The sequence below is a fragment of the Vicia villosa genome, linkage group LG4 (genome assembly GCF_029867415.1).
Source record: "Vicia villosa cultivar HV-30 ecotype Madison, WI linkage group LG4, Vvil1.0, whole genome shotgun sequence".
NCBI lineage: Eukaryota > Viridiplantae > Streptophyta > Magnoliopsida > Fabales > Fabaceae > Vicia > Vicia villosa.
This window is the reverse complement of record NC_081183.1, coordinates 18,351,803-18,379,723: the sequence shown is the minus strand read 5'-3', so window position 1 is coordinate 18,379,723 and position 27,921 is coordinate 18,351,803. Positions and strand designations below refer to the sequence as shown.

At 34.8% G+C, this 27,921-nt stretch overlaps 4 protein-coding genes across 4 annotated transcripts; 2 read left to right on the top strand and 2 right to left on the bottom strand.

The window, feature by feature from the left end:
- Positions 1-3,387: 3,387 nt before the first annotated feature.
- Positions 3,388-8,221, top strand: LOC131594616 (elongation factor 2-like). Its single transcript, XM_058866796.1, has 4 exons — positions 3,388-3,513; positions 4,948-4,999; positions 5,094-5,181; positions 5,573-8,221. The coding sequence occupies exons 2-4, from the start codon at positions 4,997-4,999 to the stop codon at positions 8,011-8,013; spliced, it is 2,532 nt and encodes an 843-aa protein (XP_058722779.1). The 5' UTR covers positions 3,388-3,513; positions 4,948-4,996; the 3' UTR covers positions 8,014-8,221.
- A 3,094-nt stretch (positions 8,222-11,315) lies between these two features.
- LOC131594618 (1-aminocyclopropane-1-carboxylate oxidase homolog 1-like) lies at positions 11,316-13,500 on the top strand. The gene is made up of 3 exons (XM_058866798.1): positions 11,316-11,921; positions 11,988-12,309; positions 12,382-13,500. Exons 1-3 carry the CDS (start codon positions 11,419-11,421, stop codon positions 12,619-12,621), a joined length of 1,065 nt encoding a protein of 354 aa, XP_058722781.1. The 5' UTR covers positions 11,316-11,418; the 3' UTR covers positions 12,622-13,500.
- A 221-nt stretch (positions 13,501-13,721) lies between these two features.
- On the bottom strand, positions 13,722-15,726 carry LOC131594617 (1-aminocyclopropane-1-carboxylate oxidase homolog 1-like). Its single transcript, XM_058866797.1, has 3 exons — positions 15,111-15,726; positions 14,183-14,504; positions 13,722-14,105 (listed from the first exon to the last, which is right to left on the bottom strand). Exons 1-3 carry the CDS (start codon positions 15,638-15,640, stop codon positions 13,866-13,868), a joined length of 1,092 nt encoding a protein of 363 aa, XP_058722780.1. The 5' UTR covers positions 15,641-15,726; the 3' UTR covers positions 13,722-13,865.
- Positions 15,727-23,186: 7,460 nt separating this feature from the next.
- On the bottom strand, positions 23,187-24,818 carry LOC131596841 (1-aminocyclopropane-1-carboxylate oxidase homolog 6-like; the record flags this gene model as incomplete). The annotated part of the gene is made up of 1 exon (XM_058869578.1): positions 23,187-24,818. A coding segment is annotated over one exon (582 nt), but the record flags the coding sequence as incomplete, so codon positions are not given.
- Positions 24,819-27,921: the final 3,103 nt, after the last annotated feature.

Below are 27,921 nucleotides of genomic sequence, written 5' to 3'. Positions count from 1 at the left end.
GAACAGCCTTGTGAATCTCAACTGCACTAGGAAGTATAGTTAGCAAATCATTGGTTTGGTCATTCATCAATGTAGGAATGATAGAGATGATTAAGTCATTTTCCTGCAAAATAATGTTTTTATTAAACAACTACTTGAAATGATTAACAATATGATTTTCTAAAATGATTTGGTCGATAACTACATCATTATCAATAACCAAGGAAGAAATAAGACTAGTTTTCCTTCTAATTTTTGCATGAGTGTGGAAAAAATCAATGTTTCTATCACCATGAAGCTGCCACTTAATTTTAGATTTATCCCTCCAGAAATCCTCTTCCATGTTCAATGCTAATTCAAGTTCATGTTGAGCACTAGATTCTTTATCATGCAAACTATTAGAGTAACCATTGGTACCAATGTCCCCCTGAATAGCTTTCATCTCATGCTTAACATTGATGACTTTAAGTTTAACATTTCCAAAATTATTTTTGTTCCACTCTTTTAGTATAGATTAAGAAGTTTCAGTTTCCTGTCAAGAACATACATAGGACATCCATAAATTTTGGTTATCCACACATCATCTATAACTTTATAACAATCATCATTAAGTGTCCACATATTAAGAAACTTGAATTGAGATTTGAAGGATACATTCTCTAAATTTATGGAGTATAACAAGGGGAAGTGGTCAGACTTAAGTTTAGGAAGAGTATGACACACACATACCTACACACATCCAAAACGTCCATGTTACAAATAACTCTATCCAACCTTTTCTCTGTTCTATGCCTACCTCTTCTGCCATTGCACCAGGTAAAAGGGTTTCCCAGAGTAGGGAGATGAATATAGTTATTAGAATCAGGCCAGTTAAAAAAAATCAGTAATAGGAGCCTTAGAAGGAGTATGGTTACCTTTGTATTCATTAGCACTAACAATAGTATTAAAGTCATAAATAAAGGACCATGGAATGTTAGACATAATATTGCTAAGCTTAAGCCAAAGATTTCTTCTAATAATGTAACTAGTTGAAGCATAAATTACTGAAAAACCAAACACAAATCCATGATGGTTAATTGTGAAAGAAACATGTTGATCATCAGAATCTATGATAACAGGATCAATATTAAATTTGCAAAAACACCTGAGATTAGGCAATTTATTATCTCTATTATTGAAGGCAAAAGGTTTAAGATCAAACCTGGATAACCAAGCTTTAGGAAAATTATCAAAGTTCATCCAAGGCTCTGCTATGAAAACAAAGTCTAAAGAGTTCTTAAGAATCAGCTTCTTGAGTGCAACTCTAGAAGCATTATTAGCTATACCTCTAATGTTCCAAAAGAGGCTATTCATTGATATAGATTCGGTTGACTATACACCAGTCTAGTTTTTCCAAGAGTCAATGCTTTCTTGTTTTTTCTTTTTTTAGAAGTCACCAACTGGAAGTCTCTCTCTTGAAAAAGGTCCACTCCATTGTCGTCCTCCTTGTCCGCCTCAGCCATATTGGCCCAAGAATCCTAAAGGAATGCAATAATTTGTTTTTTATGAGCTTCATCAATTTGGGTCTTAGGGATCCCTTCCACCATTTGGGATTCATCAATGTATTCACTTTCAGAGATCCCCTCATCCCCAGAAGACGGTCTTGTTACAAAGTTCACAGCAACATTGCTGTTTACAATAACATTTTGTAATAGCTGAATTTTAGAGGTTTTCCCCTCAGTAAATTTATTTCCCACCTTATCAGTGACATGGTCAGGTGCTTTATATGTAGTTTCCACATTAGATGCATCAACATCAACAACTTTAACTACCTTTTTACCTGTAGTATTAGGATCTACAACTTTATTGTGCTTTCTTTCCCCTTCATTTCCTTTGTTCCTTATCCCTTTCCTTTTGCAAAAGTTAATAGTATGTCCAATGCACGAACATAAAATGAAAATTTTTGGGACCTTTTCATAATCAATGTCGACAAAGAATGCAAACCCTACTCTTTCAACCAGGAGGTTGTATACAAATTCTTTAGTTAGATCTAAATCCACCAACACTCGGACAAAATGCCCAAAGGGTCTCTCCAAGACAAACTTGTTAGAAGCAAAGTCGATACAAATCGGAGTTCCAATGTTGCTTTCTATAGTAAACAAAATTCTTGGCCTCCAATATTCTTGAGAGAGTCCATGAATTCTAATCCAGACTTGAGAAAATGTTTGCTTTAGAGTTAAAGGAACGAAATCCTTTGTCCACGGGAATAATTTCAGGACTCCTCGAGGAATGGACCAGACACTTACTGATCTAACTCGCTGAACATTCTCAAGAGATGAGAACGCAAACTCAAAGAACCCTTTTCTAAGAGACGTTATTCCCCATTTTTCGATTGTCGGCCAAAGCTCCAAAAGTTTGATCCTTAAGTTTGTCACTATTAAAGGAATAACTCCTTTAGACCAGATAACTCTACCATGGAGGTGATGTTTACAAGCCTTCACTCCTAACCTGTACTTGTCTTCAGGGATGGTGATGGCTAATCTACCCCCTTTGAGGCAAGAAGTAGGGAACTGGATTAGAGGAATGTCGTAAACGTTGTTTGATACCACTGAAACAAAGGATTTCAACCGATTTTGCTCATTGGAGTTTTTACCTGAACTTACATCACTAGTAGAGTGTGTGTGCATATTTGCTCCCGGAAAAAGAGTAGCTACATCCATAACTAAAGGAGAAAGAGGAGGAAGAGAAGTATTCACCAGATCAAGAGTCACTGTGAGATAGCCGTTACCGGTGAGAAATAGCCGTTAGTTCATAACCCATGGTTGTAGATTTTATTAGGACAAATGAAAGCAAGAGAAAAAGAAAATCTGTAAAATTAATTCATATTAATCACTTAGATTATTTTGGTTTTTTTAGTAATTTTATTTTTTAGATTATAAAAAATATTTAACATTATTATAATTACTTTAAAAGTTAGATTAATTAGTGGTTGAATCCAAATAAATTATAAATTTTGTTTAAATCCAAATATTAAAATTATTTAAATTTAAATTTAAATTTTAGATGAAATCTTTCTCATTCATTATTCATAGAGAAATCCCTTTCTTAAATATATTGTATTTTTTTATTACATAGATTTAAAACAATTATATTTAGTATCTTTATTTTTTGTATAATTCTTTTATTTAAAATATAATATTTCTTTATTCAAAATCTTTTATTTTATATAATTAAATTTTGATGCAATATTTTTTCTTTCAATCTAATCTCTTGCTTAAATATTAATTTAATTTTTTAAATATTGTTTACGATAAAATCTGAAAGACAGCTACTATGATGCGTGAACCCTAGTAAAAAAAGCATAACCAAATAATATTTTCCCAATTTTTATATCCGAAAATAAAAAAAAACCTTATAAGATAAATACACGCTAATATTTAAGCTGCGCATCAGTAGTGTCTCACTTCACTTTAGGGTTTTTATTTCGCACGGCTGTGAAGGGAACCTCTGCTCCCTCTACGGTCGTTCTCGCCGCTTCTCTCTTCCTCCTCATCGGTTAGTTTCTGTGATTCTGTTATATTTGCTTTAGATCTGTGCTATGTTTGAATAATTCGTTTTCGTTTTCAGAATTTTTGTGTGTTTTAGATTATTCTCTTTTGTGGTGAATTGATGCAGTTGATTTTCATGTTATTTGTACGTCTTTGAAGTGATTATGTGTGGAATTGCATGCTTTTTGATTAGGATAAATTTGTTTGTGATTTGTTTGAACAATATGATATCGTTTTTTGGATTGTTTTTTTAGATTATCCTCTTGTGTGGTAAATTGATGCATGTTATTTGTATGCTTTTTGATTTGTATAAATTGGTGATTATGTGTGTAATTGCATGCTTTTTGATTTGGATAAATTGGTTTTATTTCATTCTGGAATTTGTATGAACAATTTGATTTTGTATTTGGATTTGTGTTTTTAGATTATCAGCTTTCGTGAGTTGATTTTCACGCTATTTGTGAAATTGTTTGCTTTTTTGATTTGGATAAATCGTTTATTAGTATTTTTAGTGATTTTCTGTTTTAATATAGCTTGTTTTTAGATTATCCACTTTTGCGGTAAATTAATGCAGTTGATTTTCATGCTATTTGTATGTCTTTGATGCCATTATGTATGCAATTTTTTGATGTTTTGAATTGGCTATATTGTTCTTTCCCTTGAGTTTGTTTAATAGGATTTTCTTGTGATTTGTTTGAATATGTTGTAGGTTAATAAATGACTATGTGTTCATATTTGTTTGCTACATGCAATGGACAGATATTGGTTTAAATTGTAATCAATATTTCAGATATTTTGGCTTTTGAGATTTTTTATGATTTTGTTCCGAGATAAAATAGCTTGTTTTTAGATTATCCACTTTTGTGGTAAATTGATGCAGTTGATTTTCATGCTATTTGCATGTCTTTGATGCCATTATGTGTGTAATTGTTTGCTTTTTTTGATTTGGCTTAATTGTTTTTTCCCTTGAATTTGTTTAATAGGATTTTCTTTTGTGATTTGTTTGAACATGTTGTAGGTTTTTTCAATGACCATGTGTTCATATCTGTTTGCTACATGCAATAGACAGATATTGGTTTTAAGTCAATATTTCAGATATTTTGGCTTTTGAGATTTTTTATAATTTTGTTCTGTGATAATATAGCTTGTTTTTGGATATTTGTTAAAGTTAGATTTTTTACTAGTAAAATTTGATAGAGGATGTTATGATAATGTGGTCTTCAAATCTGAATTAACCTTGCTGCAAGGATGTTCCTAAGTATACTAAATAAATAATCTGTTTTGATCAATTCGAATGTCATTGGACTGTAATATATTTGATATAGAAACATCTTGTTTTTTATTTTGTATTTTATTTTGACAGAGTGGTCACATCAACTTAGTATTTTATTCACTTGTGATATTTATTTATGTAGCTAAGTTGAATTTTTTGATATTTCAGCTCTAACAGACTACTTCTTTTTGGACATTTAAGATAAAGACTAGACAAAATGGTAAGTTTATCAACAGGGCTCAATGGGATTTACTTGTTTGTTTACTTTGAATGAATAGTTATAATCTGATATGGATTTGTATATTTCTTTGCAGGTGAAGTTTACAGCCGATGAGTTACGTCGTATTATGGACCTCAAACACAACATCAGGAATATGTCTGTCATCGCTCATGTTGACCACGGTAATGATTATTTGCTTGATAACCTAAGAATGTGTTTATTTCTCTAGGTAAAATTTATGTCTGTCATTGGATTTTTTTATTGTTAATTTCTCTTAATAAAACTTATGTCTATCATTGGATCTTTTTTATTGTTAATTTCTCTAGATAAAATTTAAATTTGTGTTTTTATTTGACAAGAAAATAGTTTCTTAATAACCTAAAAAGTTGTTTTTTAGTACTTTTTAAAGTAAATCTATTGCTAGAATTGATTTCAATTCTTATTACTCCATTAGGTGTTTGTTATGCTATTGTTTAGCTGTTTATCAGTGTGTGGTGTAATATTATGTCATACTATTGTGCTAGTCTGGATAAAAATAAAATGATTTATTCTCTGTTTTTATTTCATTTGCAGGAAAATCAACTTTGACAGATTCCCTTGTTGCTGCTGCTGGAATTATAGCACAAGAGGTTGCTGGAGATGTCAGGATGACAGATACCCGTGCAGATGAAGCTGAGCGTGGTATCACTATTAAGTCTACCGGTATCTCTCTATACTATGAGATGACTGATGCTTCTCTCAAGAGTTTTAAGGGGGAGCGTAATGGGAATGAGTATCTTATTAATCTCATTGATTCACCTGGGCACGTTGATTTCTCATCTGAGGTTACTGCTGCACTTCGTATTACTGATGGAGCACTAGTGGTGGTGGATTGTGTTGAGGGAGTTTGTGTGCAAACTGAAACTGTGCTGAGACAGGCTCTTGGAGAAAGGATTAGGCCTGTTCTTACTGTAAACAAGATGGACAGATGCTTTCTTGAGCTCCAAGTTGATGGAGAGGAGGCCTATCAGACCTTTTCAAGAGTTATTGAGAACGCCAATGTCATTATGGCTACCTATGAAGATCCTCTTCTTGGTGATGTTCAGGTGTATCCTGAGAAAGGAACTGTTGCTTTCTCTGCTGGTCTGCATGGCTGGGCTTTTACTTTGACCAACTTTGCAAAGATGTATGCCTCCAAATTTGGTGTAGATGAATCCAAAATGATGGAAAGACTCTGGGGTGAAAATTTCTTTGATCCTGCTACTAAGAAATGGACCACCAAGAATACTGGTTCAGCCACTTGCAAGCGTGGGTTTGTTCAGTTCTGTTATGAGCCTATCAAGCAGATTATTAACACATGTATGAATGATCAGAAGGATAAGTTGTGGCCTATGCTGACCAAGCTCGGAGTCACCATGAAGTCTGAGGAGAAGGACCTTATGGCTAAGCCATTGATGAAGCGTGTCATGCAGACCTGGCTCCCAGCAAGCACTGCACTACTTGAAATGATGATCTTTCATCTTCCTTCTCCACATACAGCTCAGAGGTATCGTGTTGAGAATTTGTATGAGGGTCCCCTTGATGATCAATATGCTAATGCTATCAGAAATTGTGATCCTGATGGTCCTCTGATGCTTTATGTGTCAAAGATGATTCCAGCTTCTGATAAAGGAAGATTTTTTGCTTTTGGCCGTGTATTTGCTGGTAAAGTTTCAACAGGTTTGAAGGTCAGAATTATGGGACCAAATTTTGTACCTGGGGAGAAGAAAGATTTGTATGTGAAAAGTATTCAGAGAACTGTCATTTGGATGGGAAAGAGACAGGAGACTGTTGAGGATGTTCCTTGTGGTAACACTGTTGCCTTGGTTGGTTTGGATCAATTTATCACCAAGAATGCAACTTTGACAAATGAGAAGGAAGTCGATGCACACCCTATTCGTGCGATGAAGTTTTCTGTCTCACCTGTTGTGCGTGTTGCTGTTCAGTGCAAGGTTGCTTCAGATCTTCCTAAGCTTGTTGAAGGTCTGAAACGTCTTTCTAAGTCAGATCCTATGGTTGTTTGTACCATTGAGGAGTCTGGAGAACACATTGTTGCTGGTGCTGGAGAGCTTCATCTAGAGATCTGTTTGAAGGACTTGCAGGATGATTTCATGGGTGGAGCTGAAATTATCAAATCTGACCCTGTTGTGTCATTCAGAGAGACTGTTCTTGAGAGGTCATGCCGCACAGTGATGAGTAAGTCACCCAACAAGCACAACCGTTTGTACATGGAAGCAAGACCTTTGGAAGATGGGCTTGCAGAGGCCATTGATGATGGAAAGATTGGTCCAAGGGATGACCCCAAGATTCGTTCTAAAATCTTGTCAGAAGAGTATGGTTGGGATAAAGATCTTGCCAAGAAAATCTGGTGTTTTGGACCTGAGACCACTGGACCCAACATGGTGGTTGATATGTGTAAGGGAGTTCAGTACTTGAATGAAATTAAGGATTCTGTAGTTGCAGGTTTCCAATGGGCATCCAAAGAAGGTGCTTTGTCAGAAGAAAACATGAGAGGCATCTGCTTTGAAGTGTGTGATGTTGTGTTGCACACTGATGCTATCCACAGAGGTGGTGGTCAGGTCATCCCTACTGCTAGGAGGGTTATATATGCATCACAGCTGACTGCCAAGCCAAGGCTTCTTGAGCCAGTTTACATGGTTGAAATCCAAGCTCCCGAGCAAGCTCTTGGTGGTATCTACAGTGTTCTTAACCAGAAACGTGGGCACGTGTTTGAAGAAATGCAGAGACCTGGTACTCCACTTTACAACATCAAAGCATACCTCCCTGTTATTGAGTCCTTTGGATTCTCCAGTCAGTTGAGGGCTGCAACATCTGGGCAGGCTTTCCCCCAGTCTGTGTTTGATCACTGGGACATGATGTCCTCGGATCCATTGGAGGCTGGATCACAAGCTGCACAACTTGTTACTGATATTCGTAAGAGAAAGGGTTTGAAGGAGCAGATGACACCACTTTCCGATTTCGAAGACAAGATTTAAAGAAACTATTTTTATTTCCATCATGAATTTTATCTCGCTTTTACCTTAGTTAAGTTCTGTTCTGGCTTTGTCAGTATATTGTGCTGTACTTTCTGAATATTTTATCCTGCATCATTGTATTTTTGGTGATAGTTGTAGCTTTTCCAGTGGTGCTGGTTAAACTTATTATGAATGTTCTATTATAATACTTCCTTTCAAATCTAAATAATTATCATTACTGCTGCCAAATAGAATCCTTGATGAAAAGGGTTTTCTAATTATCAAAAGAAAGCAGTGAAGTTCAGGAATTTCCCCTGCCAATGCATGGTTTAATGCAGTTATAATAAATGTTATTGTTTACCTTTGTTGTTGGTTCCACGGAATAGTATATGCTATGCTACGGAATAGTATAAAAGTTTGCCATATAATGGTATGTCATCTAAATATGCTTATACGTATTTAACAAAGATTGGCAAGACTCTCTTTTTAATCAGAGGTGTCGGATTCTTAAGAATCTCGCTGTATTGGTTTGGTATTCTTAATTACCTGAAGAGTGAATCATGGAAATAGTATTATGGAAATGAATCATGTTAAGGCACCATTTGTTCCACACTTTGATTTTTCTTTAATTTTATATTTTTCACATCATATATAATATATGGAAAACTTGTACTATGGACTTTTTAAAACTGCTATTTTGACACAATTTTTATATCTATTCGGAATGTCACTTGTTCACAACTACACTAAATAAAATGTTACTTTTGTTTTACATCTTTATCTCTATTCCTTTCTAAAATAACTTTGACTTTTCTACATCTTTTTCCCTAACTCTTTCTCAAAAACGACTTTTGCTAATAGTGTGAAAAAATTGATTAATATAATTTATAATTTAATTAACATGTATCTACGACATTAAAAAGTAGTATTAAATGAAAAAAATAAAATTTTAATTAGATATAAAAAATTGATTAATATATGTGTCTTGACATCAAGAATTAAAATTTTATATGGTAAATCAATTTTGATTAATGTTGTATATAGTATTAGTTAATATTATTCATAAGTCGGTTAATGAGTTTTCAAATATAAAAAATAATTTTAATTTGTAAAATACAATTGATTAATGATATATAAAAAGTTGGTTAATAGATTTTTTAATTTAATATCTAAAAGTTGTCCATACTACGCATTTTATTAGTTAATAAAATAGTAAAAATAATTAATAATTATAAATAAAATAACTGGTTAAGAATTTATATTTTTATGGTTAGTTAAATGATAAAATTAATTAATAATATAATTTTATATTCATATTAAAAATGATTTTTTATATGAAGAAAATAATTTTATCATAGATAAAGAAAAAAACTGCAGAAAAGTTTGTTTTTGATAAAATGTCATATAAATCATAAAATCCTCTTTGTTTTCATAATGATATAAGTTAATTTGTTTTTGTTAATAATAGGCTTGAATAATATGTTGGGGATATGTTAAAGAGGAAATACAGACGCAACTAGTGCATGTGTATAGCATGCACATAATACATGTGCGGATAAAGTTGGACCAACTGAATCAGAACCTTAATCTCAAGTCTCAAGTCTCAAGTGGGGTTGCCTAAGGTGCTAATGTCTATGGTGCATGAGGTTGATGTATATCTAAGAGGTCAGTATGACATGTTTGTATTGTTCTTTTTTTTTACGAAGAATATGTCATGAGAGATATCCGCGAGGAATAAATAAATTATATATTTTACAATTTATTTTCTATATTTTTTTTTTATATTAATTCTATTTTTTTTAAATATGGTGATGTGTCGTTGTAACATTTAAATAATGATAAGAAGATCATTACTTTGAATACTCCAAACGAAAAATAGTTCACTGTTGTCATACAATAGACTACCTAACCCGTCACATATTTCAACATAGTTGATTAAGGTTTACTAACATGATTTTAAAAGAGGTGACACGTGGAGACAGACACCATCCACCTCTTTAGTTATGGAGATGAAAGTATAATACATGCGTGTTATATAGACATCTTTGATATGTCTCGGTGTCATGCACCTCAGACATATACATTTTAGGTAACTTCACCTCAGATTTCTGAGACTGAGAATATAGGCTCTATTTGTACATAATTTATCTTTCTCTCTCAGATATTTCTGACCTCATGTTTTTCGTAAAATACAATACATGGGTGTTATTGAGTTTGACTCATAGATAAAGTCAAGTGGGCAAGATTGGAAGCCGCGATTTAGGGTTATTATTGAAATATAAATTATTAGTATCCCTATATATATATATATATATATATATATATATATATATATATATATATATATATATATATATATATATATATTTGTAACACAAAAACTCTAACGTGTAACTCTCAACAAATCAATAAGGCAAAACTATAGCGGCTCTATGTCCGAAACATAGGGAATTTTGCTGAACTACGTGAAGCTCTTTTGTCTTTCTCTCTACTATGATCGGTAATCGTGTACATGTTTCAACAATTATATAAGCATCTTAGATATGCCTTAGTCTCATGAAGCTCAAACACATGCATTTTAGGCAACTCCACATCAGACTTCTGAGATTGATAATATAGTTCAATTGGTTCAGCTTTATACACACATATCTTAAGGGCGTGCTAAAATAAATTAACTAATAAATCATTATGACTAGGATGGCAAACGGACATGCTCGCCTCGATTAGGTCCGTCCTGCAAAAACCCGCGAAAAAATAGGATCGGGTAAGATAGACATATTTGAGGGTGCGATCCTAAAACCTTGGTCAGTCCTCTAAAATTATATGAAAAAATGTGTGTCCACAAAAAATAGGACATACACATTAAAGGATGCGAGCCTAAAACTTTAATCCACTTTAAAAAAAATGGATAAAATAGATATGTCGAACCCGTTTTACCGCCCTTAATTATGACAACAACTGGATTTTAGAATTCATGGCATTATTATGAAAAGAAACTTATTTTGTAAAAAGATTTAAAATGTGAGAAATGTAGTTCATAGGAAAATTGACCCCGAAAACACGCCTCTTACATTGAATGTTAAAGAAACGAATCCAAAAGGTGCTTGGAAATTCTTAGGGGTTAGGTAGTGTGGTACACTGGTACATGCTTAACTTAGATCATTTTTGTCCCTTTAATTTATTTTAGGGGGAAATTAGTGGTTAAAATGGGTCCACCAACACTTCACCCTAATTGTATATAAAATAATAGCCACGAGAGACTTTTTCTTTTATCTTCATTTATACCCTACAATATATATGTGTGGTGTAATCTTAAGCCACACCGTGACATTTTGTAGGATATAAATTTGACTCTTAAACAACTTGGACAAAGAGTTTTCATTTTTCACTCCAACGCCACTGCAAAGAAAAAGAAGAGAAACTAAAATGGGGTCTACACCTACAGATGAAACTGATAATAGGATGCATGAGCTCAAAGCTTTTGATGAGACAAAAGCAGGTGTTAAAGGTCTTGTTGATGAAGGTGTTCTCAAAATCCCAACCATATTTCATCATCCACCTGATAAGTTCTCAAACTCCACAAATTCAACCAACACACAACACATCATTCCTGTTATAGACTTTACAAATACAAGGCAAGATATTATAAGCAAAATAAAGGAAGCTTCTGAGACATGGGGTTTCTTTCAAGTGGTTAATCATGGCATCCCCTTGAATGTTCTTGAGGATATGAAAGATGGTGTGGTTAGATTCTTTGAACAAGATACTGAAGTCAAGAAAAAGATGTATACTAGAGATCAAACAAAACCATTGGTTTATAATAGTAATTTTGATATGTATAGTTCACCGGCACTTAATTGGAGGGATACTTTTGTACGTAATGTTGCTCCTAATCCTCCTAAACCAGAAGATTTGCCAGTAGTATGCAGGTGAGTTCTTGTTTGTGATTTACAGCCTCAAGTTAGTTATGGCTTGATGGTTTCATCTTCTTGTAGGGATATAGTTCTAGAATATGGAGCACATGTAGAGAAACTAGGAATGACACTGTTTGAATTACTATCAGAAGCTCTTGGATTGAGTCCTAACCATTTAAAAGATATGGATTGTTCTAAGTGGATTATGTTACTTGGTCATTACTATCCTGCTTGTCCTGAACCAGAATTAACTATGGGAACCACCAAACACTCTGATGGTAGTTTCCTCACTGTGCTGCTCCAAGATCATATTGGTGGCCTTCAAATTCTTTATCAGGATAGCTGGATTGATGTACCTCCAATACCTGAGGCTCTTGTTGTTAATATTGGTGATCTTTTGCAGGCAAGTTCTCTATTAGTACTTCACAATTCAGTTATATTATTGTATATGATTATAATTTTTATCCTACTGCAGCTTGTAACAAATGATAGGTTCAAGAGTGTTGAACACAGAGTTCTGGCAAACACCATTGGTCCAAGAGTATCTGTTGCATGTTTTCTTAGGGGTCAAGAGAAGCTCTATGGGCCTATAAAAGAGTTATTATCAAAAGACAATCCTTCCAAATATAGAGAAACCACTTTTACTGATTATGTAGCTTACTATGCTGCCAAAGGGCTTGATGGCAGTTCTACTCTTCAACATTTCAAGATTTAAGTTGGATATATAATGTGGGATAAGCTGGTTTGTTTAGCATGATAAATGAATAAGCTTATATAATATGGAAAACAGTAACAACTTTCAATATGATTGTAGAACTTATTTTTGGATTTGAGTCTGTGTTATGCCTATACTTTGCAACACATATTTTGCTAAGTAAATATCTGATTTTGTTCTGGTACATTCAGTGAGATATTAATTGAAGCTAGAAGCTACCACATATTTTTTGTTGTGGAACTGTTTTCTTACCTGCAATAGTTTTCCTAGCTCATAGTGAAATTGATGCCAAAATGAGAGGGTTTTCATCTATGAAGCATGGATTTCGACACAGACACGCCTACACCGCTAATATAAAATTATAAGACCCCGACACCTATAACATAACAAAACTATCACCTGATTTGGATCATCTGATCTCCCATTCACCGGCTTGTTAGACCCTATAGATACAATCACTCTGAGTTGTTGTCATCAAGACTTGTTGATCAGGTAACACGGTTGTGTTTTGTTTGTGTAGAAACTCTGTCATGTGTTATTCTCCATTATTAAGAGACAGGTTTTTGGTTCTATTTGTGAAATTGGTCACTTTCTTATTATTAAGATTTACAAACACTTGGTAAAGTGTTTTAGTGGAGAAGATCTCAAATTTATGTGGAGTTTAAGTTGAAATTCACGCGTAATATTAAAAAAATGACTCTGGAATTGTTCATATAAGGCCATTGTGTATTATTGAATACTTCTTTAATTAATTTCGTTTCTACTTTCTCTAGACGTAAGTGACAATTACATCGAAATGTATTAACAATTCCTAATGTTTTTTTTATTTATTACTTTGTTTAATTATTCATCTTTCCCTTCATACTATCTTGTCTCACACATCATTTCTACATTGTGTGAGACATCTGATTAAAGAAAATTTTAATAAATGCTAACAAACTTTTTTACTTCTCTCTAATTATTTCCTACTTTTCTTATTTTCTTAATTTCTCTACAATAATTCACTCCACTTCACTTAATATTTTTCTTATTATTCACTCTACATTTATGTTTTTATATTTTTTATTATGTAACAATTATGTTTTACAATTACAGTTAAGAAAAGTATGAGTATTAATAGCAACTCATATTTTATTACAAACTCTACATGACATAGGCATAACACAAATTATTAATATTTTTCAACTTATTTAGTTTATTCTTTTATCATGCTATACAAACCATCTAACTCTACATTGTCAAACTCAAATCTTGAAATGTTGAAGAGTAGAACTGCCATCAAGCCCTTTGGCAGCATAGTAAGCTACATAATCAGTAAAAGTGGTTTCTCTATATTTGGAAGGATTGTCTTTTGATAATAACTCTTTTATAGGCCCATAGAGCTTCTCTTGACCCCTAAGAAAACATGCAATAGATACTCTTGGACCAATGGTGTTTGCCACAACTCTGTGTTCAACACTCTTGAACCTATCATTTGTTACAAGCTGCAGTAGGATAAAAATTATAATCATATACAATAATATGAATTAACTGAATCGTGAAGTACTAATAGAGAACTTGCCTGCAAAAGATCGCCAATATTTACAACAAGAGCCTCGCGGATTGGAGGTACATCGATCCACGCGTCTTCGTGAAGAATTTGAAGGCCACCAATATGATCTTGGAGAAGCACAGTGAGGAAACTACCATCAGAGTGTTTGGTGGTTCCCATAGTTAATTCTGGTTCAGGACAAGCAGGATAGTAATGACCAAGTAACATAATCCACTTAGAACAATCCATGTCTTTTAAATGGTTTGGATTCAATCCAAGAGCTTCTGATAGTAACTCAAACAGTGTAACTCCCAGTTTCTCTACATGTGCTCCATATTCTAGAACTATGTCCCTACAAGAAGATGCATTGATTATTTAATGAATCTAAAAAGTCAACTTTTTCTTATAAATAGGACCGGAGGGAGTAGTATAAGATGGTTTTAAATTGCGGACCGCGTCACCTGATGCGGCCACAATATTGCGGTTATGGTAGTGTCTGCGTCCGCATCTGACTGCAATTGCAGTGTGTTCGTAATTCACATTAAAAACCACATTGTAACGCCGCAACGACCGCATCATAACACTGCAACGGCCGCATTAACCCGCATCGAACCACATTGGTCCGCAATAGATTATATATTGCTAGCAAAAATCATTTGATCTATCTTCCTTTTTATTTATATCTTAGATTTAAGATATGTTTTGAAAGAATTAGTAATTTTTAAAGTGATGGTGAATTATTAATGAGATATATATAAAAAATTAGAGAAAAAATGGAAGATATAAAGTAAATAATAAAGTATAATATTTTATGCTCTAAAAAATAAATTCACGCCGCAATGACCGCAATCCATATTGCAGTAGCCGCAATAACCATAACCGCAATGACTGCAACCACATCTGCAGCCGCAATCACAATTTAAAATCATGGTATGGTATATATAAGAAAAGAACTCACCTGCATACTACTGGTAATTCTTCTGGTTTGGGAGCATTAGGAGCAATGTTACATTTAAAAGTGTCCCTCCAATTAAGTGCTGGTGAAGTATACAAATCAAAATTACTATTATAAACCAATGGTCTTGTCCAATCTCTAGTATACATCTCTTTCTTTACTTCAGTTTCTTGTTCAAAGAATCTAACCACACCATCTTTCATATCCTCAAGAACATTCAAAGGAATGCCATGATTAACCACTTGAAAGAAACCCCATGTCTCAGAAGCTTCCTTTATTTTGCTTATAATATCTTGCCTTGTATTTGTAAAGTCTATAACAGGAATGATGTGTTCTGTGTTTGTTGAATTTGTGGAGTTTGAGAACTTATCAGGTGGATGATGAAATAGGGTTGGGATTTTGACAATACCTTCATCAACAAGGCCTTTAACACCTGCTTTTGTCTCATCAAAAGCTTTGAGCTCATGCATCCTAGTAGTAGAACCCATGTTAGTAAAAACTCTATGCAAGTTGGGAATAATTGTTTGTATCATGGTTCCTTATAAATACATGGTCTCTTAATTAAAGAAGAGTGAATGACCAAACAACTTAGCTGCAAAGACCCATTTTAATCCACACAAACATAATCTAATAAGCAAAGCATGTGACCATACAACTTAGTCCATTCTATCACTTTCTAAGCAATTTCTCTATAATTTTCCAAGCACCTTTTGTATGTGGTGTGACACTTTTTTCCATTCTATCACTTTCTATGCAATTTTTATAAAACTTTCCACACGTATGTTCTTATCTTTAGACTAATCAAACTATCAAAAAGTCCTCTAGATGTCATTTAAAAAAGAAAATGCCCAAAGTTTCAAAGGTAGACAAAAGCCAAAATCCAAAGGGATAGATAACATTAAGGTATACTTTGAATTAACTTTAAAAAAAAAGTATACATCATTGCATGAATGAATCAAGTGGTTTTGGCACTAAGTTAGTATTCAGCCATGTGATTGGATTTGTGGAGGATAGTCAGATTAATTGGTGTTGGAGCATCAATTCCTGAGTCAAAATGAGGGAGATATTTTTATAAGCAACATACACCGCGAGAGACACACAACATACTCATCCAAAACTTTAAGGTGATAGGTGTATGAGTCCTCTCACTTATAAATGCTCAAGTCTCAATTTTTCCTATAAATACGAGATTTTCCTGCACTTATTTCTCAACACATGAAAGAGTTTCCGCTTAAAAGAAATCATCGTTCAGAGACTTTAAGTGTTGTTCAAAGACTTTAAGTGTTGTCGCATTTAAAATTAAACTACTAATAAACTAGAACTACATTACAATACAATCTTTTTATAGCAGTTGTCATGTATTTCATCATTAACTGCACACATTAAAAAATGTGTTTAAATAATTTCTCTTTTCTAAAATAGTAAAATCATTTCCTAATAATTTAGAGAAATAAATGTAGGTGCGTGCTTCGTAAGGAAGTTCAATATAATAGGTTTTACACACAAAAGTTCGAGAAAATAATATTATGAGGGGCCTTCATTGATTTTATCTTTCACATTATCTCAACCTCCACAATGAAAACTAATAAACTATGGTGAATTCTTATCTATCCAACTCAAAAAATTGGGTAAAGTTACCTTCAATGTAAAATTTCTTGGAGACAACAAAAAAATGTGTTAAAATTAAATGAAACATTGTGATTGATTGAAGGTACACTACCTAACTTTTTGTGATGGGTAGAGAAGTTGTCCCCATAAACTAAGTTAAACTAATTTTTCTTCCACATACATATGCAAAAGATCACATCATGTGGTAGAAGTGCTACCCCAACTCTTTAAGCTTTTAATTGAGCACACTTGTAGCTAAATTTTATTGTAAAATTCTCAAGAATCCCACCTAAATGAAATGATAGAACCATCGTTTTAAATTGCGGTCCACAATTGCAATTGTAGCCACAATATTGCCGATGCGGTAGTCTCCGCATCCGCATCAGGCCGCAATTGCGGTGTGATTTGTAATCATACGTCCGACAACACTAGAATTCGCATCAAACACCTTCAACAATGTTTTTTCACATATTTTCTTCATAACTCAACATTTGAGAACTCAAAAACTCAATTTACATGTGATTTGTAATGTAAATTCATACCGCAACGGCCGCAATGCGCATCGCAACAACCACAATGGCCGCAACCGCAACCGCAATTTAAAACCATGGATAGAACAATCTACACTAATTAGAATTAGCCAAAGATACCATACACCCAAGTCCAAAAGCAATCATGTAAAAAACCTATTAATGTATCTATAAGATAATAGAAAAACATACAATTGTGACATGTTGATGAATGAATATTTGAAGAAAATTTCTTTACCCACCTCCCTATGGGGGTCACCCCCAGCGAAATTCCCAACTTACCCCTGCTTCGGAGATTCATCTCCGAAGTTTTTTTTTTAGATTTTTATAGATTTCGGAAATGCATTTCCGAAATGCATCAAAATTCATTTATTTTTTACAATCAGGTAAGAAAACCATTACAGGACTCAGACGGTTACCTTCTAAGAAATGTGGTAACACTTTCCTACTTAAAAGCCTACGTAACAAAAATTGGGAAGCTCCACAGCCACGCGCTAATTCCATTTTGTTACTTACAGTACGTAGTACGTATTTTTATTAAAAGAATAAAAAAACCTTTTGAAATTTCGAAGTTCCCTTTTCCTTCTCCCCACCACTCTCAGACGGTTAACTTCTAAACACTTTCCTATTTAAAAGCTTCTCACCCATTTTTCTTTCAAAATATCCCAAATCATTTTCGATCCTAAGTCTTCTTCTTTGCTTTAACGTTTTCTATCTCTTGTTACTGCTTTCATCACAATGTCTCGCCGCGGTGGAGGAAATCATCCCGAAAATCGCCGGAGTCAACCATCTCCTGCACATTCTCAACAATCATCCGTCAATGCTGCAGGATCAGGCCGTGGTGGTGGTGGCCGTGGCTCTTACGGTGGACGTACCTCCGGTTCTTCTTCCTCTGGACATCCACCTCCTCCGTCATATGCTCCAGCCCCGGTTACCTCTCCTCCGTCTGTTGTTGCAGCTCAGGTTGTTCGTCCATCTGTTTCAGTGCTGTTTGTTCCATCTGTCGCAGTGCCGGTTGCTTCCTTGAGTTTGGCTCTGATCTCCATCGAGAGCCTGACTGCCGAAGTTAAACAAAAGGCTACTCTAGAGTCGGCTCCGTCGTCTCAGAAGGCGGTTAGGACTTTCTAACCTGTTGCAGCGTCTCCTCCATCGTCTTCATCCGATTAAATAAAACAAATCGTTCTTGTTTGTTATTTTTCTTCTGTCCAGACCTTATTTCGGAAGTGCATTTCCGAATTCCTCCAAGGGGGGTGAATTCGGAGATGAACTTCCGAGAACACCACATTTTCTAAAAAATAACTTTATTTCGGAGATGCATCTCCGAAATCAATATTTTATATTAAAAAAAACACTTTTTCGGAGATACATTTCCGAAAACACATTTTTTTTCAAAAAAAGTACATTTTCGGAAATGAACTTCCGAAAATAGGGGTATTGTGGTAAATTCACCAGAGGTGGCCAAGAAGGTTAGGAGGTGGGTGAAGAAATTTTCTATTTGAATTCTTATGGTGATTCATTAATTATCCCTTCATAAAAAAATACGAGAAGATGAAATTTAGTGCCTCCAGCTCAACTTTTATAGAATAACTAATCTCAGCAACCATTGATTTCAAGATGAAAATCATAATACAAAAACCTAAATATAACATTTGGTATAGTTGCTAAAGAAACATTTGGTATAAAAATGAATTTGTTACAAGACATAGGCATAACACAAATTTTAAGTTCAAAATTGGATACAGACATATTGAAAATTGTTAATAATTTCCAACTTATTACATATGTTTGTTAATCATGATGCTAAACAAACCAGCTAATTCTACAATTTCAAACTCAAATCTTGAAATGTTGAAGAGCAGAATTGCCATCAAGTCCTTTTGCATCAATATGATCTTGGAGAAGCACGGTGAGGAAAACTACCATCAGAGTGTTTCGTGGTTTCGATAGTTGATTCTGTTGTCGTGAGTTGGCGTGATAAATTATAGGGATATTGTTTTCCTTATTTAATATAATTACATAGGGTAAGAGATTCCATATAATATGATTGCATATTATGTGGGATTGTGTTTGAATATTAACTGACTGTCATAATTTCCTATAATTACATATTGAAGGCTATATATATGTAGTTTGTGTAACAGGAAAAAATACAGAAATATATAGAAACATGTTTATATGTTTTTCCATGTGTTAACATCGCATCAGAGCAAAGGTTTTTATAAGTTTCTCTCTTTAAGAAACCTAGCTGCAAACATACCATGGAGTCCCCCCGTTGAAACCACACCACCAACTGGTGGGTCCTCTACCAACAATCTATTTGAGGAGCTAACCTCCAAATTGACTCAAATACTAACCCAAACACCACCTCAAACACATACCCAAATATAAACAAATGATTCTTCTGTTGCACAAATCGGCATCAAGTTGGACGATACCAACTATGCTTTGTGGTCCCAAGTTGTTGAGATGTTTATCTCTGGCAAAGACAAATTGGGTTACATCAACGGAGACCTTCCACAACCAGAATTGACGGATCCCTTGTATCGGCGATGGAGGACAGAAAATTCCATTGTCAAGGGATGGCTTATCAACTCCATGGAACCGGGACTGATCAACAATTTTATCCGATTTTCTACAGCAAAAGCAGTATGGGATGCGATTGCTACGACTTACTTTGACGGCACAGACACCTCCCAGGTGTATGATCTGAAACGAAAAGTCACAAGACTTAGACAAGAACAAGGATCGATTGAGACGTACTACAACAACCTCCAAGGTCTGTGGAGAGAAATTGATTTCCGCTGACCAAACCCTATGACATGTGAATCTGATATTAAAAGATTCAATTTGATTACTCAAGAGGATCGAGTCTACATCTTTCTTGATTGATCGGTTGGACAAGGTTCGAAGCGATGTGCTGCAGATTAGGCCGTTTCCGACGGTTGAACATGCATATGCGTTTGTTAGAAGAGAAGAAATACGACAAACAGTAATGATGACTGAGTCGGTAGGTATCTCCACAGGTACGGTGCTTGCTTCAAAGGGAGTGTTACGACATGCTGGACAAAGTGGAGGACAAATCCGCGGACAAAGCCGCTATGACCAGCCACTGTCTCTCAAATTAATGTCGCACATGCTTAGTCAGAATGCAAGTGGTGATCACACTGCAAGTCAAAAGGTAACACCCTCTAATATGAAGTTTAGCAAGCTAAAGTCTCAATCTGAAGGTGAGGGTTGTACGCATTGTGGGAATGCTAAGCACAGTCACTAAACATGCTTTAAATTACACGGATATCCTGATTGGTGGGATGAATACAAGGCCAAGAAACCACGCGAAGCTGTTGCCAAAAGTGGGTCGGGACATGCTGCCATTGCACATGCAGAACCACAACTATCATTGTTGCCACAACTTGAATATTTTAATGTACCAACACAAAATTATGGCTCCTCAACTCAGAATTCAGGTAACCTCGGTTTATCATTAATCAGTGCAGCTGAACGTGACTATGATGGATGGATAATTGATTCAGGTGCAACCGATCATATGACCTATGATCCTAATGACTTTATTAATTCTACACCACCAAGGAGAACTAATATTGCTAATGCCAATGGGGTTACATATCCAGTTACAGGAGCTGGAACTGTAGCTCTTTCACCTTCTCTTTCGTTGTCACATACCTTACTTGTTCCATCGTTGTCACACAAATTGATGTGTATTGGCCAGGTTACTGAAGAATTAGATTGTTGTGCACTAATATACCCTCATTTTTGTCTTCTTCAGGATATTCTCACCAAGGAGATCATTGGTCGTGGTACTAAAAAGGGGGGTTGTATTACATGGAAGATTTCAGCACGGGCAGAGCAAACCATATGCGACATTCTTTGGGGGCCAAGTATAAGCAAATTTTGTTGTGGCATTGTCGGTTGGGGCATCCATCATTCAATTATTTAAAGCACTTGTTACCAGATTTATTTTCTGATTTTGATGTATCTGAGTTGAAATGTGACACTTGCATTCTTGCTAAGAGTCATCGTGTATCTTATTCTTCTAGTTCAAATAAAAGTGATACTCCTTTCGCATTAATACATTCTGATGTTTGGTGGCCGTCCCCTATTTCTACTATACATGGTATTCGGTGGTTTGTCACTTTTGTAGATGATTGTACGCATATGACTTGGCTTTATGTCATGAAACATAAGCATGATGTATTCAATATTTTTTCAGATGTTTCATGCCTTAATTCAAACTCAATTTTCTGCTAAGGTTCGAATTCTCCGATCTGACAATGGAGGAGAATACGTAAATCAAGAATTTAATCATTACTTTCAAACTCATGGAATTGTACATGAAACTACATGTCCTCAAACACCACAACAAAATGGTGTAGCCGAAAGAAAGAACCGACATATTTTAGAGACAGCTCGTGCTCTCCTTATTGGCTCCCATGTGCCACGTCATTTTTTGGCGGATGCTATTGTTTCTGCAGTATATCTTATGAATCGAATTCCATCTCGAGTGTTAAATTTTTAGACTCCACTTCAAGTGCTCTCAACACATGGTCCTTTGCCTTCTATTATGATGTTTCCTCCTCGTGTATTTGGATGTGTAGCCTTTGTCCATCTACATAAAAATCAGCGGACAAAACATGATCCATGCGCTCTCCGCTGTATATTTTTGGGTTATGCTACTCACCAAAAAGGTTACCATTGTTACAATCCGTCTATAAAACGGACATATGTTACCATGGATGTTACTTTCTTGGAGTCCGAATCTTTTTTTCCTACACCAACATCAAATTCTCCTCTTTAGAGGGAGATATGTAGTCAAGAGAAGAATTGGAAAAGTTTGTTTACTTTAGACAGCCAGCAGAGTCATAATGCTTCTGTTGAATCTAATGATAATGTTGTTGAAAACCATGATGATTCAATTGCTCCTGTTAATAATACAGTTGAAACCCGTGGAGCTTCGGTTGAAAGTAGCGATAATGTAACAAAAGGTATTAATCTAGAAGACTCGGAAGAACCCCCTTCTACAGTACCAAATGAACAATCTCTTGAGAATATTCTTGAGGTAAGCTCGTCCAATAATCATGTAAATATGATCAATACTTCTTCTGGTTATAATTTACCTTTCAGGAAAAATCGAGGACAACCACCAGATCGGTACTCTTCAGATTATGAGGCAAAAGGATCGAAACATCCAATTGCAAATCATGTTTCTTCGCAAAGATTATCAAACCCACTAAAGGCATTTGTATACCAATTGTCCTCTGATCATATTCCTACAAAAATTGAAGAAGCTTTAAAGGATCCCAAATGGGTTCAGGTAATAAAAGAAGAGATGGACTCACTCCTGGACAACAAGACATGGAACCTTGTTCCGCTGCCAAAAGAGAAGAAAATAGTGGGTTGCAAATGGGTTTTCTTAATCAAACATAAAGCATATGGTTCCATTGAAAGATACAAGGCGAGACTTGTAGCAAAGGGGTACACACAAACTTATGGCATTGACTATCAAAAGACTTTCTCTCCAGTGGCTAAACTAAACACTGTTAGGGTACTACTTTCTCTAGCATCTAATTTAGATTGGCCATTGCACCAATTTGATGTGAAGAATACCTTCCTCCATGGAAGCCTGAAAGAGGAAGTATATATGGATATCCCACCTGGGTACATTGTTCCTTCACAAACCAAGATCGCGTGTAAACTACAAAAGGCGTTGTATGGTTTAAAACAGTCACCCCGTGCATGGTTTGGACGGTTCAACATAGCAATGAAGAAGTTTGGTTTCAAACAGAACCACTCAGACCATACTTTATTTTTGAAACATCGGAATAAAAAGATAACAACGTTGATAATTTATGTTGATGATATGATAATTATAGGGGATGACGAGGAAGAAATATCTAAACTTCAAAAGCATTTGGCAAATGAATTTGAGATGAAAAACCTTGGAGGACTCAAATATTTTCTTGGAATAGAGGTGGCTAGATCAAAACGAGGAATATTTCTATCCCAAAGAAAATACGTATTAGATTTGCTTTCAGAAATTGGCATGCTTGATTGTAAGCCTGCTGACACTCCTATTGTTCAGAACCACCATTTAGGAGAATACCCAGACCAAAAACCCACTAATAAGGAGAGATATCAAAGGTTAGTTGGTAAATTGATTTATTTGTCACACACACGACCGGATATCGCCTATGCAGTGAGTATGGTGAGTCAATTTATGCATTGTCCAAGTGAAGATCATATGGATGCAGTAATGCGAATCATCCGGTATTTGAAATCAGCTCCTGGGAATGGACTTATGTTCTCTAAAAATAATCACTTGGAGGTCAATGGATATACCGATGCTGACTGGGCAGGGAGTGCAACTGATAGGAGATCTACGTCAGGTTATTTTACCTTTGTTGGTGGGAATCTAGTCACATGGAGAAGTAAAAAGCAAAAAGTAGTAGCATTATCCAGTGCAGAATCTGAATTTAGAGGTATGGCCAAAGGGTTGTGTGAACTTATTTGGCTAAAGAAATTGCTTACAGAGGTCGGCTTTCCACCTATTTCAGTGATGAATTTATTTTGCGACAAGAAGCAACCATTGCTATTTCCCAAAACTCAGTTCAACATGACCGTACAAAGCATGTCGAAGTGGACCGTCATTTTATCAAACAAAAACTTAAGGCAAAGATAGTGCAGTTTCCATTTGTCAAGTCTGGAGACCAATTGGCAGATATACTCACAAAGGCTGTAGCTGGAAGGGATTTTCATAACTCACTCAACAAGTTGGGCATTGGAGACATATACGCACCAACTTGAGAGGGAGTGTTGTCGTGAGTTGGCATGATAAATTATAGGGACATTGTTTTCCTTATTTAATATAATTACATAGGGTAAGGGATTCCATATAATATGATTTCATATTATGTGGGATTGTGTTTGAATATTAACTGACTATCATAATTTCAGGAAGTAAATCACAAACAAGAGCTCACCTGCATACTAGAGGAAAATCTTCTGGTCTTGGAGAATTAGGAACAACGTTACATACGAAAGTATCCCTCCACTTAAGTGCTGGTGAACTATACATATCAAAATTACTATTGTAAACAAACGGTTTTGTTTGATCTCTAGTATACATCTTTTTCTTGACTTCAGTATCTTGTTCAAAGAATCTAACCACACCGTCTTTCATTTCCTCGAGAACATTCAAAGGGATGCCATGATTAATCACTTGAAAGAAACCCCATGTCTCAGAAGCTTCCTTTATTTTGTTTATAATATCTTGCCTTGTAGTTGTAAAGTCTATAACAGGAATGATGTGTTCTGTGTTAGTTAAACTTGTGGAGTTTGAGAACTTATCAGGTGGGTGATGAAATAGGGTTGGGATTTTGACAACACCTTCATCAACAAGGCCTTTGACACCAGCTTTTGTTTCATCAAAAGCTTTGAGATCATGCATCCTATTATCAGAGTTCAATTTGAACTTGCTTTCAGTACACTCCGTGTTAGTTTTTCTTTTGGTAGTATGGTCTTGGAGTGAAAAATGTGTGGAAGCTGTGAAGAATAGTTTATATTATACATACTACTAACATTATCCATAAAACGTGTAGCAAAAATGTCTCTAAGAAGATAAAACGTGTTGTATATATGGTGATATTTTTGTTAGCGTGCCCATTTTTGCTACTACTCGTATCTTCAATGGATCATAAGGTGGTCCAAAGTGTTGTAGGATGAAAAGGACACATCAATTGATTTTCACAGCTACTTACAGTATCATAGTATTATTTCAAATGTGATTAATAAGAACCAAGCTGATTTCAAATGTGAACTTCTTCATATCATTTTTCTTTGCATCCAAGTATTTTGGTTTGTAGGATTTGCATTGATGAAGGTCAAACTTGTGTGGATTTTGTTTTAAAGACACTATTTTCTATCATTCTGATGCCTTTTATGAAGATATGTATATATTTTTTATAAGCAAATTCATTGAATGTCTTATAAGAGATACTCTACTCAATTACAACCAATTGATGGCAATTGGACCCATCTTCAACTGGTACTTCCAAAAATTACTCGAATAGGGTAAGAACCAGCAAAATAAACACGGACGATTATAAAAAAAAAAAAACGAGTATGGACATGGATACAAATACCTTAGAGCTCACTATGTCCATACCCATAAAATATAAAGGTTTAAATAGTTTTTTGATCCATGTAAGTTAACGAGTTTTTGATTTTGGTTCCTGTGATTACTTTTTTTTTTGTCCAAGTCCCTTTATATCTCACTTTCTTGTTGGCGTTAATTATTCTCTACGGTTAAAATTTTGTTAAAAAAAGCTGACTTGACTAACAGCGCACACGTGAAAATGATTTATATTTGTTTTTTATTTAACAACATACATACGTCGCTATTTATTTATTTCCCACCAAAAATGCCTAAGTGTTCAGAAATTAGTTTTTGCTTTTAGTCCCTATAAGTTAGGGTTTTGTATATTGGAAGAAAAAAGATGCTCTAGCTGTGGGAGGGAGGAGACGAACGAACGAAGATGGAAAAATGCTCGATTTCATGACCAAGTAACGCAATCACCTCTGTGGAACACAATCACATATGTGGAACTGAATCTAATATGTGGTATCTATTTTCTTCCTTTTATCGATGAGTTACCTCTGGTCATTGTGTCTTCTTGAAACTTGCAAGTGATGGAGTTCAGTTTGATTTTTCATTACGGGGGTAAATTTTATCGGGACTGTATAGTATATTACACATGGGGGACACGAGCATGCAGTAGATATAGTTTTGGATAGGTGGAGCTTATTTGAAGCAACGAGTATTATGAAAGAGATAATTGAGCTTGAGCATTCAGAATATTGGTTATGGTGGTATAACAATGATGCTGATAGCTATAGTAGAACGGTTGGTGATAGTGATGCTGATAAGGTATATCAATATGCCATAGAAATGAAATTTTCAGTGTACATATATGTTGAGCATAAAGGTAAAGACAATGCACAAGAAACTGATGTAGGTGATGTTCAAGAAGATGATGTTTGTGGTGTTGAACAAGTTGAAGTAGGTAATGTGCTGGTGTTATACAAGATGAAGTAGGGAATGTTAGTGGTGTTGAACAGCATGAAGTAGGTAATGATGTTGGTGGTGTTGAACATGTTGACGTAGGTATGATGTTGGTGTTGAACAAGTTGAAGTATGTTTTTAATTTTCAGTTTATTTTTATCGTTATTTAACTTTCGTATTTTACTTTCAGCTTTGACAACTTTCACGGAAACGATCATAACTAAAGTTTCAAGAATCCGATTGAGGCATTCTAATAATCTCCGGAAATCTAAGAAAGAGAGCTACGACTTTCGTGTTGGAGTCGAAGTCAGATTCGGAACCTATATTTTCCAGATTTGCGTTGGAAGCTGCAGCACTAGTTTATTTTCAGTTTTGGGTCGTTAGTAGTGGGCCTGGCTTTTGTAATTTGACCAAGTTGGGTCATAAACGGTTTTTGCTGATTCTTTCTAGGTACCTAGGTCTAGCCGCGGTACTATTCACGTTTTCTATTCACGAATTTTGGAGAGTTTGACAATTGTAATGGAGAACTAAACCTCAAGGATCAATTTACTGTAATCAGATGCCGCTTTGAGGTTCTTTTATAATTTTCCATTAATCTGTTCCTTTGAATCCAATCTATAATTACAATTGCTTGCTTAATTTAATTGTTTTTATATGATAGAATTCTTTAATTTGATTGTTGTTTGTTCTTGAATCAATTTCATGATTAGTGTAGCTTTTGCATTATCGCGTTCGATCATATTGTGTTTGCTTAATTCACAATAGCTTTTAATCCGTTTTCTTTATCCGGAATTCAGGGACAGACTTCGTATAATTGCTATTGTGCTTGTCAGTAGTTTTTGTAGTCGAATAGGATCAGACCCGTTTAGGGAATTGGAATTTTATAGGGATCAATGATAAGTCGGAAGTTGATACAGTGGATTGATTCGTTTCAGCTTATTTAGATAATCACTTTTTCATAATAATATATTTTCTGCTTTTTTATAATTGAACACGAAACAACTCCCCCCCTTAATTCGAATTCCAGTCGGTTAGTAATAACTAAGAATCCTTGTGAGACGATATCCGAGTTGTCGTTACCGCTAAACTACGTTTTACAAAATACTTGTTTTTTATCCGTGCGCGACAGCAGATCAAGTTGGCGCCATTTCCGGGGATTCTTGTCGTTATTAACTTATATTAGAGTCATAGGTTTAGTGTTCTCGCGTTTAGGCCGTAGTTTCCTCACGATTTTGGCCAATCCGCGTTTAGAGTCGAAAAATTTAATTTTTGGAAAAATTGTGTTCGATTGTAAAACCTTTTTGCCCACTAGGAGCAAAAAAATCGTGCGATCAATACTCCTTTACTCTAAAAGAGTAAAGGATTTCGACCCCAAATCGCCAAATTCGTCATTTTTCTATTTTTAATTAATTTTTTTTACTGTTTTTGCAGTTTAGAAAAAATCCAAAAAAAAATCCATAATTTTTATTTTGTCTAATTAGATGAAATTCTGTGTTTTTATATTTTTCTGAATTTAATTGAACTGTTTGTCTTCTTTCTATTTGTTTCTGCCTGTTTGGGTCATAGTTGATATTTATGTGTTTGTTGATAACATGGCTGA

Coding starts and splice junctions, on each gene's coding strand:
- LOC131594616 (XM_058866796.1), top strand. Junction 5,182..5,572: donor CATCGCTCATGTTGACCACG/GTAATGATTATT, acceptor TTTCATTTGCAG/GAAAATCAACTTTGACAGAT.
- LOC131594618 (XM_058866798.1), top strand. CDS start 11,419: ATGGGGTCTACACCTACAGATGAAACTGATAATAGGATGCATGAGCTC. Junction 11,922..11,987: donor GATTTGCCAGTAGTATGCAG/GTGAGTTCTTGT, acceptor ATCTTCTTGTAG/GGATATAGTTCTAGAATATG. Junction 12,310..12,381: donor ATATTGGTGATCTTTTGCAG/GCAAGTTCTCTA, acceptor ATCCTACTGCAG/CTTGTAACAAATGATAGGTT.
- LOC131594617 (XM_058866797.1), bottom strand. CDS start 15,640: ATGATACAAACAATTATTCCCAACTTGCATAGAGTTTTTACTAACATG. Junction 14,505..15,110: donor GAATTACCAGTAGTATGCAG/GTGAGTTCTTTT, acceptor ATCTTCTTGTAG/GGACATAGTTCTAGAATATG. Junction 14,106..14,182: donor ATATTGGCGATCTTTTGCAG/GCAAGTTCTCTA, acceptor ATCCTACTGCAG/CTTGTAACAAATGATAGGTT.